The 18,715-nt window shown below is 47.8% G+C and overlaps 1 protein-coding gene across 3 annotated transcripts; it reads left to right on the forward strand.

The window, feature by feature from the left end:
* The first annotated feature begins 4,341 nt into the window (after nt 1-4,341).
* On the forward strand, nt 4,342-17,535 carry SLC31A2 (solute carrier family 31 member 2). Of its 3 annotated transcripts, XM_031014713.3 has the most exons (4): nt 4,342-4,483; nt 11,127-11,193; nt 14,903-15,092; nt 16,146-17,535. In XM_031014713.3, exons 1-4 carry the CDS (start codon nt 4,478-4,480, stop codon nt 16,312-16,314), a joined length of 432 nt encoding a protein of 143 aa, XP_030870573.2. In that variant the 5' UTR covers nt 4,342-4,477; the 3' UTR covers nt 16,315-17,535. The 3 variants fall into 3 exon arrangements, with proteins under 3 accessions (XP_030870573.2, XP_063553072.1, XP_030870572.3); XM_063697002.1 differs by lacking the exon at nt 4,342-4,483 and having other exon boundaries at nt 11,126-11,193; nt 14,700-15,092; XM_031014712.3 differs by lacking the exons at nt 4,342-4,483; nt 11,127-11,193 and having other exon boundaries at nt 13,508-15,092; nt 16,146-16,317; nt 16,732-17,535.
* Nucleotides 17,536-18,715: the final 1,180 nt, after the last annotated feature.

Genomic DNA, 18,715 nt, shown 5'->3' on the forward strand with positions numbered 1-18,715 from the left:
ATTCAAATCATAGAGATACAAAGTAGAATGGTGGTTGTCAGGGGGCAGGGGGAGAAGGGAATAGGGAGCTGTTAAATGTTCATAGAATTTCAGTTTCACAAGATGAAAAGCATCTCGGATATGGGTTACATGATGTACAATTAATGAATATAATTAACAATACTGAACTGTACACTTAAAATAGTTGAGAGCAAATTTTATGTTGTGTGTGTGTTTGTTGTTGTTGTTTTGTTTTGTTTTGTTTTGAGATGGAGTCTCACTCTGTTGCTCAGGCTGGAATGCAGTGATGCGATCTCTGCTCACTGCAGCCTCTGCCTCCCAGGTTCAAGTGATTCTTCTGCCTCAACTTCCCAAGTAGCTGGGATTACAGGCACCCATTACTACGCCCAGCTAATTTCTGTATTTTTAGTAGAGATGGGGTTTCACTATATTGGTCAGGCTGGTCTCAAACTCCTGACCTCAAGCGATCTGCCTGCCTCAGCCTCCCAAAGTGCTGGGATTACAGGCGTGAGCCAACATGTCTGGCCTATGTTATGTGTATTTTGCTGCAAGTTTGCTTAAAAAGTATTTGTAAATTTGCTGTCGTCAGCTGGATGGGACATGGATGGCTGTTTTTCAAACCTGTTTACCCTGCAAATGTGGGGCAGTCTGAGCATTGGCCTTCCGAGCTCAGTGCAGCATTGTTGGAGACACCAGGGCCCCTCAGTCTTCCTGCAGGAGGCAGGCATGCAGGGCCTGGGAGTCCCGGGCAGCTGGAGTAGACAACCTTGCAGCAGCTGTGAAAGGAACCTGTCAAGACAACTGAGGTAAAGAGCCTATACCTGTGAATTCTCAGGGGTGTTGCCCTCCTCAGCCCTGGCTTCAACAGTGAAGGGATCCTCACAGCACTTACCTTCCCTGCAAAGCTAAAACAAACCATTGCTTTCTTCTCAGCTGTCCAGAGGCCTGCTGTTTGCTCTGGTTTGGCTCAAAGCCCTTCCAGACAGTCAGGAAAGTTATAAATGTGGATGACCCCTACAATAGGCTGGATAATGGCCCTAAAAATTATCCAGGTCCTGATGGTCGGAATCTGTGAATGTTATCTGGCAAAAGAGACTTTGCACACGTGATTAAATTAAGGATCTTGAAATGGGGACATAACCCTGGATTACCTGGTGGGTCCTAGATGTAATCATAAGGATCCTTAAAAGAGGGAAGCAGGCAGGCGTGGTGGCTCATATCTGCAATCCCAGCACTTTGGGAGGCTGAGGCGGGCAGATCATGAGGTCAGGAGATCGAGACCATCCTGGCTAACACGGTGAAACCCCGTCTCTACTAAAAAACAAAACAAAACAAAACAAAATACAAAAAATTAGCCAGGCGTGGTGGCAGGTGCCTGTAGTCCCAGCTACTCGGGAGGCTGAGGCAGGAGAATGGCATGAACCCAGGAGGCGGAGCTTGCAGTGAGCCGAGATCATGTCACTGCACTCCAGCCTGGGAGACAGAGAGAGACTCTGTCTCAAAAATAAACAAAAAAAATTGTTAAAAATTAGCTGGGCATGCTGTAGTCCCAGCTACTCAGGAGGCTAAGGCAGGAGGATCACTTGAGGCCAGGAGTCTAGACTGCAGGGAGCTATCATTGCAATAATGCACTTCAGCCTGAGTGACAGGGCAAGACCCTGTCTCTAAAATAAATAAATAAATCGGGTGGTCAGAGTGGCCTCAGTAAGAGAGTGACATTTGGGGGAAAAAAAAAAAAAGAAAAAGAACAAAATGCAGCGAGAAAACATACATATTAAAAACCCATTAGTAGTTCCTTCTTGTCCCAGAGTAAATTCCTGACTTTAAACACAGCCTCCGGGTTGTTGGTGGCCTGGCTCCTGCTTCCTCCAGCCTTACCAGCACAAGATCCAGTAAACACTCACCCCCACGACACGCACACCCACTGTCTCCACACAGGCAAACCTTGAATGTGCACGCTCCCCCTGTGTCAAACACATCAGATCCACAATACTGCTCATGGCATAAATATAAAATAATAGAGGTATCGTTGGAGTGAAGATGGAAGACTAGTTGATGGAGTTACAGGGAAAATATGCAAAGGTCCTGGCCATAACATGTTCAACTCCACCCTCAGGCTCACTTATAACTGCAAATCAGCACGTGGAGGGCAGTTGCAGGTCATCCATTCCACCCCTCACTGTACGGATGGGGACATCAGGGTCCCAGAGACGGGCAGTGGCATCCTTGGGGATCACACAGCCTTACCTGCACATAAAGACCCAACATTCTGCAGGAATTACATGTTGTGCATGTGGTCTTTTCATGAGTCTCAAGTTCCTCTACTGAACCTCAGAAGGAGAAATGACTGGTTGGATTTCCGCTCTATCAACTGACTACAAATGAGCCCAGGTTAAAGGGCCTCTCAATAATCTTTGTGCCACTCAAGGCAGCGCCATCTTTCCTGAGTGGGGATTCTGTCTCAGGGGGTCTAGGTGTGCGATGGAAAGACAACAACAGACTATTGCTCCGTGAAAGGAGGGGAGTCATGGGCTGTCAAAACACAGAATCTGGAATCTCTTGCCATGGACCCAGGCTTGGGTGGCTGTGTTGTGATCTTATGATCTAGGATCCCATGGTTTGCAATAAGCTCTCTGCCTGGGGGACAGGGAAGGAATGCCTCTGGTGGTACAGAAATAAATGGGGCATTTCAGGACTCCCTGGCTAAGAGTTGTAACCAAAACATCCATGAGGAAGTTAGAAATAAGTGTAAAGGTCATCAGATTGTGACAAAGCCAACAAAACCCGTCAAATGAAGAAAGCTGTGTTGCAGATTCTTCAATGCAGGTGGGGGGAGTGGGGTGCACCAGAGCCCACTTACGTGAAGGTCAGATTATCTTACTCCTGCTTCCCATGTAAGGCCCAGAGAGGTGAAAAGCTACACCCAAAGCCCTCCCCAGCTCTTGGAACCCAGATGCTTCAGAGATACCCTTAGCCCTTCTCCCCAGTGCTTCCCCATGGCCCAGTAAACCATGACAGCAGCAGCTCTCCCTCTCCAGCCCCATCACAGTGCCACGGCCCATGTTCTCTCCCTGAAGCTGCTCCAATCCCTGACTGCTCCCAGCCCCCATTAGCTTTCAGACTGAGAATCTTAAAAGCTGTGTGGGCCGGCAAGGTGGCTCACGTCTGTAATCCCAGCATCCCAGTACTTTGGGAGGCCGAGGCGGGCAGATTACGAGGTCAGGATTTCAAGACCAGCCTGACCAATATGGTGAAACCCCGTCTCTACTAAAAATACAAAAATTAACCAGGCATGGTGGTGCGCGCCTGTAGTACCAGCTACTCGGAAGCCTGAGGCAGGAGAATTGCTTGAACACGGGAGATGGAGGTTGCAGTGAGCCAAGATCGCGCCACTGCACTACAGCCTGGGCGACAGAGCCAGACTCTGTTTCAAAGAAAAGAAAAAAAGCTGTGTGACCCTAAGTATTCTACCATTTACTGAACAAGCTCCCACTGCCAGGTTACATGATAATTTAACATGTATGTTTTCATTTAATCCCTATGACATAGATTTTATTATTATTTTCATTTTACTGACCAGAAAACTGAGGTTCAGAGATGTAAGCTATTTGCCTACAGTCCCAAAACCAATAGTTGATGCGTATGGATGTGAACTGAGGTCAGCTCCAGGCTCAAGGTCTCTGCTAATACTGTCCTTAGTAAGGTTTCTCTGAAGAGCCTCTTTACTCATAGGCTGATTAGCAAAGGGTTCCTAAATATGCTTAAGAATCAATAACCATTAAAAATCCCTCACCCTACAAGAAACTAACTCCCCATCAAAAAACTGGATCAGTGAAATGAACAGGCAATACACAGAAATGGAAGTACCAGTAAGAAAAATAGTTTACTACCCTAGTAATCAAAGAAAAAAAAATTACACGGGTGTATTCCTTTTGGCTTATCAGATTGGAAAATATTTTTCTAAAAAGAAAAATGTAATTATCTTGTAATGACTATACTAAAAATCTAGGGCATAATTGACTTAATTTACTCCAAATGTGTTGCTATTGTGTCCATAGCACGGACTTGCCCATTTCAACTCAATATATATTACGCTTGGGGTAGTTTATTACAATGAGCAATAAACATTCTCATAATCGCCAAGACAAGCCAAGTGCAAAACAGGAAGGGCGAAGACAGAGGGCAGCAGGTGGTCCCTCTCGCTCGCGACTCCGGGAACGCCAAGCCTCAGCCCTTGGGAACCTGGGGCGAGGCGCCTGGGTCCCGGCCAGGGGGCGCGCCCGAGGACGCCGAAGTAGGGCGCGTGTGGGGACCACAACTCCCAGGCGCCCGCGCGCCGCCTCGCCCGGACCACGTGATCCGTGCGGCCAGGGTAGCTATCGCGGCGGCGGCGGCGGCGGCGGCGGCGGCGGTTGAGCTGAGTCGGAGCGAGGAGACCCGAGCGAGCAGACGCTGGCGCCCGCCCCGCGCACTCACCATGGCGGTAAGGGCCGGGCGCTACGGTGAAGAGGGTGGGCGATTGGGGCGGGGTCTCCTGGAGCTGCCATCTCGGCACCCCGAATCCTCGCTGCCGCTGGCCCGGGGCTGGTGAGGGGTGTGTTGGCAGCACTGCCAACAGCTGGAACAGGGTTGGGGGACGCGGCAGGTATAGGTTGCGGTGGCTCTGTGGTTTTCCTCGTTATTTGTCCCTCCTGCTGGGAGGCAGTCTGGCTAGGCGAGCAGTTACCGAGCGCCCGCGGTGGCGCGGCTTGAGGGTGGGGGCGCGGTGGCTGAAGACAGCTGGGCCCGGGGTCCCCGGCCCGAGGGCAGCGCCTTGGGAGATTCCAGGAAGGCTTCCACGAAAGGGAAACCCCCGGCGCATTTCAGCCCGCAGCCCCGCGCGCACACCGAGCGCACATCCCCGGCCCTGCTCTTGTCAAGTTTGTAGCCTGATTCTTCGGGGAATAAAACAGAACCAGCTACTTTCCAGCTTCCCTACACTTTCAGTCAGAAAACAGCGTTTCGGACAAGCTGTTTTTCTTGGTAGGGTTCACCTGGGCTGGAGAGAACGACAGCTTGCAAGACTCGTTCGTCTTTGAAGAAGTCATATCATTTTCTTCATCCCATGAAGAATGTCATAGAATTTAAGATACAGGAAGCTCAGCCTGGGCAACATAGCTAGACCCTGTCTCTACAAAAATTAGCCACAAGTGGTGGCAGGCGCCTGTAATCCCAGCTACTCGGAGGCTGAGGCAGGATGAGGAGGATTGCTTGAGCCCAGAAGTTCCAGGCTGCAGTGAGCCATGACCTTCGGCCTGGGCAACAGAACAAGACGTCCTCAAACAAACAAAACAAAAAACAAAAAAGATATAGGAAGTGTATGTAGGCCATTTAGTGAAATGATCAGCCGTCCTTTAAAAAGGGAAATAGATGGAAAGCACTTGCAAAAGTTCCCCAGCCAGTCAGCCTAGCAACTGGGACCTTCATCTCCTTCCCAACCCTTGTTTACAAATAAGGAAGCTTTTCTCAAAGTGTAAGTAACCCCAAATGAAGAAATATAGAAGAAAACAAGTTCCAGGGATTGCTCCCTCCTTCACCACAGCCCCACCCTGAAAAAAGCACAAATCAGTTAAACTGTCAGAGGCCAAGATTCATCCCAAGTAGGAAGACAAGATTGGGGCCCTGCCCCTTGCCTATCTGACCACAAAGCCCTTTAATTGAAAACTAGCCCAGATCGCTTCTCTCAAGTCAGGGTGTGCTGATTTCCATCTTTTCCTCTAGCAAAAAGGCAAAAGTAGAAAGGGTTGAGTGACAGGTGAGTCTTCGTCCCTCCAGGGCTTCGGACTCCGTGGGTGTTTCCAGCTCTGAACAAACTATACAGTTCATCTTCCCAGCTGTCTCCTGCTTCTCTGGCTTCAGAACCATCCTAGCCAACTGCTCTCTGGCCAGGGCAGGTGCCTCTCAGGCGGCTTGGTCCCCAGCACCCCCAGGGAGCCTCCACTGTGCCTCCCTTTCTCTGACCTACAACCTGTTGTAATTATTTGCTCACTTAAATGTCCCCCCTCATAGACAGGTAGCTCCCTAAGGGCCAAAGACTTGTCCCATTCATCTCTGTATCGCCAGGGTCTGCACAGACCTAGCACAACAAAAAGAAATCTTTCAAATTACTCTTACTGTTCTGTGGGTGTTCAGGTCTATGGCAAAACATGTCTGGGCTGTTTTGGGCTCCTAAGATAACTGGCCCAGGCCCAAGGATGATAGAAGGAAACCAGTTATGGCAACTCCCTGACTGATTAATTAGCCACTAGGGACATTCCATTCATACCATCTGCTTTACCAAATGGACTCAGAGAAGGGGTGATGGGCGTCACCCCTACCTCCACCTGGCAGAGATGGTGCTAGAGGCTTCTGCTGAGGATGAGGCCATCTCCGGTGTAAATGGAGTTTCACAGTATTGTTTGTACCTGTTTGGTTTTGTATATCAATCTTGCGTAAACATTTTGCTGTGTCAAAATGTTTTTTTTTTTTGAAAGCCTAACAGGAGAGATCTCTGGGTAGTAGGACTCAGAATGATTTTTTACTTTCTTTTCGGTACTGTGTCAGCTTTTTACATTGAGCTAGTGCCATTGGGGATGGGGGGGGGGCGGTAAAAGCTATTCTTATTTTTAAACTCTTCAACATTTTTTAAAGTCTTCAACATGATCTTTATCATGTTGTGATGTGACCGCCTAGATTTCCATTTTGAGGCTCTCATATAATTTACTTGACCAGTCCCTACTGGTTGACAGGAGACCATCATGGTTCCTATGATTTCTCAAAGTGTGGCCCCCAACAAACACCTGTCCCAGAAACACCTGTCCCAGAAACACCCAGTACACTAAGGTTTGAGAACCAGTACAGGCTTTCCAGAAAACTCTCTGGCTCTGGGTACCTGATTGCTGAGTGACCATGGGGAGATAAGTGGGCTTTTATGTACCTTCCTTGTTAATTTAAAGAGGTTAATAATAGTAGGCACCTGTGGAGATGTCACAGGGAGTGACACATAATAAATGGAAGGTGAACATGGTACAGGCACATGCAGTCCCTCAGAAGACACAGAGCTATGTGGCTGTTCTGTCCAATCAGATGCTTTCACATTTCTTTCTCTGTCCTGCAGCTCCACGGTCTGCAGTGAGCCCAGTCCCTGGGTAGGCGCAGGCAGGGGTTGGTGACACAAGTCAGACCCCTTTTGGCACTGAAAGGCATGTTAGCTGAGTGTAGGGAGGCGGACAGCCAGGTTAGTCCCAGGTCTCTACCAAACCCCAGGCTGCAGCGTCCAAATCTGAGAGATGCATAGATGTGGTGCCCCATCCAACCCGGAAACAGAGGCACACTCACTGTTGTTGTTGTTGTTGTTGTTGTTGTTGTTGTTGTTGTTGTTGTTGAGACAGAGTCTTACTCTATTACTCAGGCTGGAGTGCAGTGGCATGATCTTGGCTCCCTGCAACCTCCACCTCCCGGGCTCAAGTGATCCTCCCACCTCAGCACCTCCCAAGTAGCTGGGACTACAAGCACATGCCACCACGCCCAACTAATTTTTGTATTTTTTGTAGAGACAGGGTTTTGCCATGTTGCCCAGGCTAGCACTTTTTTCTTTTACAAGGTTTCAGGAAAAGAGTAGATAGAGCTCAAGATGGGAGCCTGTGAAAGTGAGGCCAAACCAAGGGAAAGGGTTCCTAGAGTCCTGTCCTCATCTTACAGACGAGGAGACTGGGTCCACAGGGGGCTTCCTGCGTGTCAGCAGCTCAAGGCCACACAGCTGGTTCCTGGCAGAGCTGGGAGGCAGATCCAGGCAGTGCAGCTTTAGAGACCGTGCCCCTAACCACTAGCCTTGCTGCCTCTGTTCAAACTGCAACAAAGTGAACTGAGCCTCAGAATCTCCTGAAGTGGGCTGGTTAAAATCTATGTCTTCCCTGTCTCCTGTGGCTCTGACCCTGGGCTCTGATTTAGGGGCCTGAGGAGGCCCAGGAATCTGTACTTTTAATAAGGCCCTGGAGTCTAAGCAGCTGCTGCTGTCCCTCTACACTAAGCCGCTTGCCAGTGTGGAGCTCATGCTTGGCCTGTGGTTTCCCAGTGATTCACCCGGGACTGACTCTGCCTCTGTGGATCCAGCTATAACAGCATCGTCATCCACACCTGTGATCCGCTCCAGTGTCCTCCCTCCCATCCTATCCTCTTTGCCTTTTCATCCTGTTGTCCGCTGTCGTCCCTGGGCTCTGGTCTTACTGTCCCATCCCCAGACTGGTCCTTGTTTGTTTCCTTTATTTAAGGTGCACTCTTCATCCTTCTCAGGAAATATGGGCCAGCTATTGGCTGAACATCCTTCGGGGGCTAAGCATGACTATCCTAACTGCACAGAGGCTTTTTCTCATACATTCCTTCCTCTCCCCAATTTCTTCCCATATTTTGTTCCAAAGTGGCCATATCAGTTTCTTCTGCTGTTTGCATATCTTCCTGAAATGTTAAAACAACCGAACGACAGCACAGCCCTCATCTCTGTCTAGTATTGCACAAGAAAGTGGGCTGTTCTCTGTGTTGTAGCATCTGTTTTCCTCTTGCCAAATGAGGGCCTGGTAAGAAGACCCAGGATCCAGTCCTGATGCTGCCACCAACTCACAGTGTGACCCTGGGCATGTCACAGCTGCCCCTCGGACTTCCAGTGCTGCCCTGAGAAGCTGCATTGAGAGCAGTTAGGAGCACAGGATCTGAAGCCAGCCCACCCAGGCAAAATTCTAGCTAGCAACTTGGCAAGTTACTTAAACTCTGTCTGCCTTAGTAGTCTCATCTATGAAATGGAGCTAAGAATAATAATTCCCCTCTTGAAATTGAGTGAGTTAAGACATATAACATTTTTAGAAGGGTGCCTGGCACAGAATAATCAGTGTCATTTCCCTCCCAGTATGAAAAAAGAGGGTTGCTCTAAATTAGCACTTCCTAGAGGATAGTCTATGAGATTCTTTCCCACAGGGCACTCAGCAAGAGAAAAAGGGAGGAGAGAGTTCTAGGTACAGGCTTCTGGCAGTGCAGAAAGCTATTAAACCTTATTTTGTCTAATTCCAGTCTCTGACCATAGAATCCATTTTTCCCAGTACCTCCTAGCATCCTGTGCTTCTCCCATGGAACACTTCTGAGAAACACCCCTCCAGCTTTGACATGTATGGGAAAAAAGGCACTGGGGTTATTGAGCCCTTACTGTGTGTCACTTTGTGTGGATGGCTTTGCAGAGTTTTCCCCCAGCTCCCCTCGGAGGAAACTGAGGCCAGAGAGAGGCCCTGGTTAACAAATGTGTTTTGTTCCAAATCCTGGACTCAGACTACTATTCTTTACTATCTCCTTTGGTCCTAACTATTGAGAGGGGGAGGATTGGAGACGACTAGAACATGCAAGGCCTGTGGTTTAGGGCTGTCACCTGCAAGCAGAAGTTTGTGGCTCTGGTTTCCGGGAGGCTACAGGACACCCACATGGCACAGCTTCCTGACAAAATGGCAGCTAATCAAATCTGCCTACCTTTCCACCCCCCCACTGACGTTTGCCTCCACCGGAACTCGTTTTCTGTAAGAACTGATGGCCCCCACAGCCTTCACAAGAACCCACAGTCTCACTCCGTATCTTCCTCCCTTGAACAAAAACTGAGAGTAACCCGCTTATAAGGAAGTCCGGCAAATCCTTTTCCCTCTTCATACTCATTTTCCTCACCTGGAAATGAGAGGCGGGTGGAGAGGGACTCAAGTTGGGCCAGATCAGCATTTTTCAAACTGAGTTTCAGCAGAGCTCATATTTCTCTCCCCTCTCCACCCTGAGCCCCGTGTTTTACATAATGGAATTAGAAGAAAGATTTTAATTGGCTAGTGTTCCCTGGTGAAGAAAGCTGAAAGCCATGGGACTAAAAACTCTGAGGATACCTCTAGTGCTGAGATTCAAGGATTCTAATATTTGGCCATTGTCTTAGAAGGCAAAGGCTTCCACTAGCTGATTACAACTCAGCCAGGATCTCCTTAGCTGGGTAACACTGACAGTGTTTGCAGAACTGCCTGTGCTAGCTGAGGGCTTACCTGGGGACCAGAGGGGGCCTTCACTTCCCTGAGAGGGTGAACTAACTGATAGATCTGTTGGGCCCTCATCTTTCCAAACAGTCATTAAGCCTGGTGTGGGCGTCTAAACTCACCATCCAGCTCCCACCGTACCCTCCTTTCTTGGAGATTGGGAGGAAGCACCGTGTCCTGGAATGTCCAGGGCTTTGGAATCCAGCTAGACTCAGGTTTGAATCCCAGCTCTGCCAACTTACTAGCTTTGTGACCACCAGTAAATTACTTCTCTAAGTCTAGTTTCCCTAACTTTCCTTCCTGTAAAATGGACCTAATTGTCCCTGTCACACAGAGGACTGTTGTGACAATGAAATGAGATGATGTAGAAAAAGCCCTTGATGCCACCCTGAACACAAGGTGGAGCAAGCACCCTCTGAAAAGGCATCTGACAGGCACTGCATGGTCACTGCTTTTACCTGCAGTCTTTCCTGTAAGGCTGTGAACTCACCAAGGTCAGAGACATTAACCTACTTCCATAATGCTGGGCACACAAACTGGGCTCAGCAAATGTATAGTGAATGAGTAGACAGATGTGGAGTACAGTGAAGACAGCTGCCTCTGGGCCTCTCCACGATAAACACTGTGGGATCTGTCTAGACTGAACAGGACAAAGAGGACTCCAGGCTTCCATCACACGGGAGCCTGTTCTGGAGCTGCAGCAGAATGGCTAGGGTCCTGGGGGGTAAGAAGAGGCAGTTGCACTTGGAAGGCATAGAGGGGACATCCCCACATAGTCTGAGGACACTGTCACATCCCGAGCCAGTTGGTCCAGTGAGGATGGACACTCCCACACCTCTATTCTCATATGGAGCATGGCCAGCTCAATTATAGCTCTGCTGCTGACCCTCTTGGGCAAGTCTCAGCTCTTTATGGCCTCAGTTGGCCCTGATGACTTCTGATGGCCCTTCCAGCACTTCCAGTGACCCCATTTTTCTGGGCTCCCAGAGGAGGTGCTGGAGAGCATTAAGGACCGTAACTTCCACTGCCCTGTGCCCCTATGATGCAGATTCCCTTCTCTTTCAGATGCATTTCATCTTCTCAGATACAGCGGTGCTTCTGTTTGATTTCTGGAGTGTCCACAGTCCTGCTGGTAAGAACTGGGGACCTCAGACTTGTAGCTTGGAAAGCCTTGTAGCACTAGGCAAGGGAGAATCTGGGTTCTCTTGATTCTCTGTGGGCATTTAAGTGAGGCTGATTCCTCTGGCATAAACACTGAGCAGGAACTTCACAGTTATAATTCCATTTGTAACCACTCCCCTTCAGATCGCAAAGGGCTCCATTATCTTACTGATCCTCACAAAGGCCGAGAGGCAGGGAGGCAGCTTTTCCCTCTGTTACAGGGCAAGAAACTAAAGCCCAGAGACAGGAAGAGAGACTCTTGCAGGGTCACACAGTAAGTACGCATCAGAGCCACTACTAGATCAAGGCCTCCGGGTGTCACCTGGCACCTCCCTTATCCAGGGTTCATTGTTCTGCACCAGTTCAGAAGCCCACAGCCGCTGCTGGAGATGAGACACCAATTTGAAAGGAAAGAATATTCCTTTGATTTGAAAAGGCAGAGTTTGTCACTAATTCATGAAGAAGTTATTTTCCAACTTAAATAACTGCATCTTAAAAAGAGACTGGAAACAGCCCAAATGCCCATTATTGCGGGTGCAGATTAAATAAATTATGGTCATCCCTACAATGGGTTACTATTTCTTGTTATCTATTGCTGAATAAACAGTGGCTTAAAACAAGTCATTTTATCATTCTCTCTCAAGGTTCTGTGAGTTGACTGGACCCAGGTGAGTGGTCCTTACTGAAGGTCTCTCATGCAGTATAGTCAGACAGTGGCTGGAAGTAGGGTCATTTGGAAGAGTTCCTCACTCTCATGCCAAGTGGCTGATACTGGTTGTTAGCTAGGACCTCAGCTGGAGTTGTTGGCTGAACACCTACATGTGGCATCTCCTATGGCCTGGGCTTCCTCGTGGCAGAGTGGCTAGATTCCAAGATCTAGTGTCGCAGGAGAACAAGGTAGAAGTACGTGGGATTTTCAAGACCTAGCCTTGGAAATCAGATAGCATTACTTCTCCCTTTATTGGCTGAAGCAGTCACGAAGGTCTTCCTAGGCTAAAGGAGAGGGAACAAACATGGACCCCACCACTTGATGGCAGGAGTGTTGACATCATAAGAAGGGGATGTGGGGTGGGATATATTGGAGTGGCTGTCTTTGGAAAATGTAATCTATCACAGATACGATGAAGCCACTGGGGAAAAGGTAAATCTGTGTGAACTGAGGTAAAACTGGATGATAAAGTCAAATGCAAAACAGTATGCGTAGATAGGATGCTGTCATTTGGACAAACAGAGGCTGATATATACATTGAGTAACAGAGGTTGCTCTGGGGAGGAGAATTGGGGTGAAGAGAGATTGGGGTGGGAAGAAAACTGATCTTTCTCTTTTTTTGAAATGGAGTCTCTGTCGCCCAGGCTGGAATGCAGTGGCGCGATCTTGGCTCACTGCAACCTCCACCTCCCAGGTTCGAGCAATTCTCTTGCCTCAGCCTCCCGAGTAGCTGGGACTACAGGCAGGCACCACAATGCCCAGCTAATTTTTCTGTATTTTTAGTAGAGACAGGGTTTCACCACGTTGGCCAGGCTGGTCTCAAACTCCTGACCTCAAGCGATCCACCCACCTTGACCTCCCAAAGTGCTGGGATTACAGGCATGAGCTACCACACCCGGCCTGAATTTTCATTGTATTCTTTTTTGCACTGTTTGAAGTTTCACCATGTACATGAAATTACCTATAATTTTATGTTTTAAAAACCTGCATCTGTCAGATGATTTCCTCCTGGGAGCCTGTGGGAAAAAAAACCCAACTTTTTCCTTTTCTTACGCTCCACACACTTCTGTGACCAGATGTGTAGGCTTTCCCTCAGTGACAACTTTTCTGATACCAGCTGGGGTCCTACAACTCAGTTCAAATCTGACACTAACCAGAGTTAGTGCAGATCCCACAAGTTAAGGGTACAGTCCCACAAGGCTGCCCCCTGCTTCAGGCACCAATCGCAAGTCCCAGCTTGTCTCCCGTACTTCTGGCCAACTGGCTATATGTCGGGGTTCCTATAACGCCTTTGATGGGGTCAATTATTTGATAGAATGGTTCACAACACTCAAGGAAACACTTAAAAAGAGTACAAATGGGCCAGGTGCGGTGGCTCATGCTTGTAATCCCAGCACTTTGGGAGGCCGAGGCGAGTGGATCACCTGAGGTTAGGAATTCAAGACCAGCCTGAACAACATGGTGAAACCCCGTCTCTACTAAAAATACAAAAAAATTAGCCAGGCGTGGTGGGGGGTGCCTGTAATCCCAGCTACTTGGGAGGCTGAGGCAAGATAATTGCTTGAATCCTGAGGCAATATAATTGCTTGAATCCAGGAGGTGGAGGTTGCAGTGAGCCAAGATTGCGCCACTGCACTCCAGCCTGGGCAACAGAGCGAGACTCCATCTAAAAAAAAAAGTACAATGAATAGCTGGGTGGAAAAGATGCATGGGGCAAGGCATGTAGGAGGGGGTTCAGAGCCTCCAGGCCCTCCCTGGGCTTGCCACCTTCCAGGTACCCCCATGTGTTCACAGCAGCTGGAAGCTTTTCAAATCCTGTCCTTTTAAAAAAATTATTCATATATAATAGTTGTACATGTTTTGGGGTACACGTGATATTTTGATACCTATATACAATATGTAATGATCGAATCAGGGTGACTGGGGTGTTTATCACCTCAAACATTTATCTTTGTGTTGGGAACATTACAATTCTATTTTGAAATATACAATAAATTATGGTTAACTATAAATTTCCCTACTGTACTGTCGAATACAACAACTTATTCCTTCTATCTAAACTGCATTCTTTTGGGTTTCTATGGAGTCTTCATATAGAGGCATGATTGATGACCTCATTGGCCACTGGTGATCAATTCAACCTTCAGTCCCTGTCTCCTTCCAGAGGTAGGGAGTGGGGCTGAAAGTGCCAACCTCCAAGCACAAGTTTGGCTCCCCTGGTAACCAGCCCCCATTCAGGAGCCTCAGCCATCAGTCATCTCATTAGCATATAAAAAGACACCACTTCAGAGTTTCCAAGGGTTCTAGAAGTCGTGTGCCAGGAAGCCAGGGCAGAAACAGGATATATATCTCTTATTATGTCGCAGAGTCCAGTAAAATACGTTAGCTGGACCACTTATTATCCCTCTTAGTGAAACAAAAGTAGTAATTAACAGTTAATTTTACACAGCAGCTTTAATAAGCACTTGATAGTTTCTGTAAAATAATTTATTGGGTTTTTCCCTATTGTAAAAGTAATATATATAAAAGAAACCTTAGAAAGTTAGGCAAGAACATAAAAACCACCTGTATCCTACTTTGCTGAGATAACTATTACTCTTGTGCTGTTTATCTTTCCTTCCAGACATTTTTTGCATACTTACATATAAATAGGACCTTGCAGTACTCATCACTTAACAAGAAGTCACGACAGATTTGCGCAGCCTGCCGGGGGAGTGGGTGGGGTAATGGTACATGGCTTCTTCACCCTCAGTCCCTGGATTTTTCAGGTGGCTTCTCTTCCTGATCTCAAAGCCACACTCCAGCTAAGAAAAGTCTGGTGAAGACAGTGAAGAAGTTCGGAACTCAGCAAGGGTGGGGAAGAAGATGCAGGATAGAGGTGGATGGAGTGGATTCCATGAACAGGTGGAGGTGCTGGAAGGGAAACAGTGCTGGCCTGGCCAGGTCTCCACAACTCTGCCTCCTTTGACAGGCATGGCCCTTTCGGTGTTGGTGCTCCTGCTTCTGGCTGTACTGTATGAAGCCATCAAGGTTGGCAAAGCCAAGCTGCTCAACCAGGTACTGGTGAACCTGCCAACCTCCATCAGCCAGCAGACCATCGCAGAGACAGACGGGGACTCTGCAGGCTCAGATTCATTCCCTGTTGGCAGAACCCACCACAGGTACAGGCAGTGGGTATGGGAAAGGGGCAGAAGCCTCACATTCACCCTGAGAGACAGGCTGGCCCAGACAGCATTAGCCCCACTTCACAGAGGGGACAGCGAGGCCCAGGGAAGGACCAGGACTTGCCAAAGTGGCTACACATAGCCAAGTGAACTAGAGCTCATGTCTCCTGATGCCCAGGCCAAAGCACTCTGTGAACAGCCAGCCACTTGAGAGGCTCAGAAGGCTTTCTTTAGGGAACAGTGATCTTCAGGTGCAGGCCCCTATCTATCTAGCAAATGAGGTGGCCGCCCACCCTCCCCAAATTTCACCAGTTCCATGGGTCACTAGGCTCCCATATCCAGGAGGGGATCTGCAGCTGTCCTGAAGCAATGTATCCCACTTGGTGGGAGGAGGATGACAAGCTCTCCTCTCCTCCCTTCCCACTCGAATCAGGCAACCATTTAGGGTCCCTGTTCTGCCCTCTGTCCAGCCCCAGCCTCACCTGTGCTTAATAAGCCTGCCCGCTCCATCACTAGCCACCCTACATGGGTGTCTCAGATCTTCACAACTGCACTGCAAGGGAAGTATTCTCATTCCTGTTTTACTGATAAGGAATCTTACGTTCAGAGAGGTTAAGACATTTGTCTAGGCCACTTTTAGTTAGTGGCAGGTCTAGGAACTGATAATGTCACCTAAGACCATGCTTTTTCTTTCCATTGTCATACTGCCTCCCAAAGTAGATTCAGGGGGGAAATATGCCTTACTGATGATTTTCTCTTATTCCTTATCAGAAAGACAGATTATAGATACCCTCATTTTCCCCTTTGCCTAGGATGCCAGGAAGCTTGAAACCAAATGTAGTGAAGATATGTCTCTTTAAAAATAAATCTCGAGTTTTTTCTGGGGGCGGGGGTGGGAGGGGCAGAAAGAAATCTCTCCTGGGTTAAGCATGCAAGTTATCAATCAATCGGGTCACGTAACTCAACAGCTTTCTACTCCCTGATATCTACTCCCAGCTTCCTCATTACCAGCTCATTACCAGGATTAACTTGCTTCTCCTTTTTATCTAGGTGGTATTTGTGTCACTTTGGCCAGTCTCTAATCCATGTCATCCAGGTGGTCATCGGCTACTTCATCATGCTGGCCGTAATGTCCTACAACACCTGGATTTTCCTTGGTGTGGTCTTGGGCTCTGCTGTGGGCTACTACCTAGCTTACCCACTTCTCAGCACAGCTTAGCTGGTGAGGAACATGCAGGCACTGAGGCTGGAGGGACATGGAGCCCCCTCTTCCAGACACTATACTTCCAACTGCCCTTTCTTCTGATGGCTATTCCTCCACCTTATTCCCAGCCCCTGGAAACTTTGAGCTGAAGCCAGCACTTGCTCCCTGGAGTTTGGAAGCCATTGCAGCAACCTTCCTTCTCAGCCAGCCTACATAGGGCCCAGGCATGGTCTTGTGTCTTAAGACAGCTGCTGTGACCAAAGGGAGAATGGAGAGAACAGGGGTGGCAGGGTTACCGAGCCCATGACAATGCTTCTTTGTGACTCAAACCAGGAATTTCCAAAGATTTCAAGCCAGGGAGAAGGGTTCTTGGTGATGCAGGGCATGGAACCTGGGTACCCTCAGCTCTCCTGCTTTGTGCCTTATCTACAGGAGCATCGCCCATTGGACTTCCTGACCTCTTCTGTCTTTGAGGGACAAAGACCAAGCTAGATCCTTTTTCTCACCTTTCTGCCTTTCGAACACATGAAGATCATCTCGTCTATGGATCATGTTGACAAACTAAGTATTTTTTATTTTTCCCATTGAACTCCTAGTCGGCAATTTTGCACATTCATACAAAAAAATTTTTAATGAAATGATTTCATTTTATTCATGATGGATGGCAGCAACTGCTGAGACCTATTTCCCTTTCTTGGGGGGAGAATAAGTGACAGCTGATTAAAGGCAGAGAGACACAGGACTGCTTTCAGGCTCCTGGTTTATTCTCTGATCGACTGAGCTCCTTCCACCAGAAGGCACTGCCTGCAGGAAGAAGATGATCTGATGGCCGTGGGTGTCTGGGAAGCTCTTCGTGGCCTCAATGCCCTCCTTTATCCTCATCTTTCTTCTATGCAGAACAAAGAGCTGCATCTAATAATGTTCAATACTTAATATTCTCTATTTATTACTTACTGCTTACTCGTAATGATCTAGTGGGGAAACATGATTCATTCACTTAAAATACTGATTAAGCCATGGCAGGTACTGACTGAAGATGCAATCCAACCAAAGCCATTACATTTTTTGAGTTAGATGGGACTCTCTGGATAGTTGAACCTCTTCACTTTATAAAAAAGGAAAGAGAGAAAATCACTGCTGTATACTAAATACCTCACAGATTAGATGAAAAGATGGTTGTAAGCTTTGGGAATTAAAAACAAATACGTTTTAGTAAATATATATTTTTAAATAGTCTATGACTGTTCTGTTCTCCTAATTCCAAAAGAAAGCACATGAACCCTTGTAACAACTGCAGGGGCTGAGTGGGGCTAATAGAGCTGGTATACTCTTTATAAGCCTGTCTGAGGACAGAGTCCATCCATCTGCTACAAAGACAACTCTGCTCAGGGAAACCCAGCCCTGAAATGCTGCACCCAGTTAGACACCCCAGAATGCCAACTGAGGCAAGTCATTCTTCATTCGTGTAACAAGTATTAATTGAGTACATGCTATAAGAAAAGTAACTGTCACACGGACTTTTTAAGCACCTGTGTTGGCACAATTACTCAGCATCTTCTCTCCCTGCGGGCAGAAGCAAATATAATAGCCACTAGTTAATTTACAATAAGAAACAACTGCCCTAGAAAGTAGAGTATGTCACACCTTTAGGACTGATCAGGGCAGTCCCCCATGTTTGCAGGGAACTGGAAAGCTGCCTGGTGTCTCAAGAAGCCTGTTTCTAAAAGCATCACCGCCCCTTCCCCCAACCAGTGACAGTCAGGCTGTGCTGGCCAAGAGCCCAGGCTCTGGAATCAGATGGCCAGGATTTGAATTCTTGTGCTGAGGCTTCCTAGATATGTAACTTTGGACAAATTACTTTACCTCTCTAAGTCTCAGTTTTTTCCTCTATAAAATGGTGATAACACTGTCTTCTGCAGTGGTTGCTGGAGATAAGCCAGTCTGTGTAAAGTGCCAAACAGCACCGCCTTTTGTTAAGCAACAAAGAAATAATTAGTTCTCACTGCCTCCCAGGTCTGCACACGGGAGACATATCCAAAGCCTGCAAGGATGATGCCAGGCCAGATGAAGTGGAATTTTGAGTCCTATCTTTTAAAACATTTAAAATCAAGAAACATTTTTATTAAAATTATTCTGTTTTTTTAAAGACTGATTGCATAATCTTTGGAAGATCCTGGAATCAAGAAAATGACCACAAGTATTTTCTCACTACTGTTCTCTGCATAAGTCCTGGTCCCATGAGTTCTAAGGGAATGGAAGCTGCTCTCAAAGTGAAGAATCCCTCAGGTGCCATGAACAATGGAAAGAAGGGACCCTCTCACCTTCTTTGCATGGCTTCCTAGACTGCAGGACTAAGCCTGCAGGAGCAAGAGGATGACTGGACTGGTCCTCACAGAACCATCATGCCCCAGGGATG

Source organism: Gorilla gorilla, chromosome 13 (genome assembly GCF_029281585.2).
Source record: "Gorilla gorilla gorilla isolate KB3781 chromosome 13, NHGRI_mGorGor1-v2.1_pri, whole genome shotgun sequence".
NCBI lineage: Eukaryota > Metazoa > Chordata > Mammalia > Primates > Hominidae > Gorilla > Gorilla gorilla.

What these genes read in the sequence shown, in the direction of transcription:
- SLC31A2 (XM_063697002.1), top strand. Translation starts at nt 14,797, where the DNA reads ATGCAGGATAGAGGTGGATGGAGTGGATTCCATGAACAGGTGGAGGTG. An exon ending in GTTGGCAGAACCCACCACAG is followed by an intron (nt 15,093 to 16,145) that starts GTACAGGCAGTG and finishes CTTTTTATCTAG; the next exon opens with GTGGTATTTGTGTCACTTTG.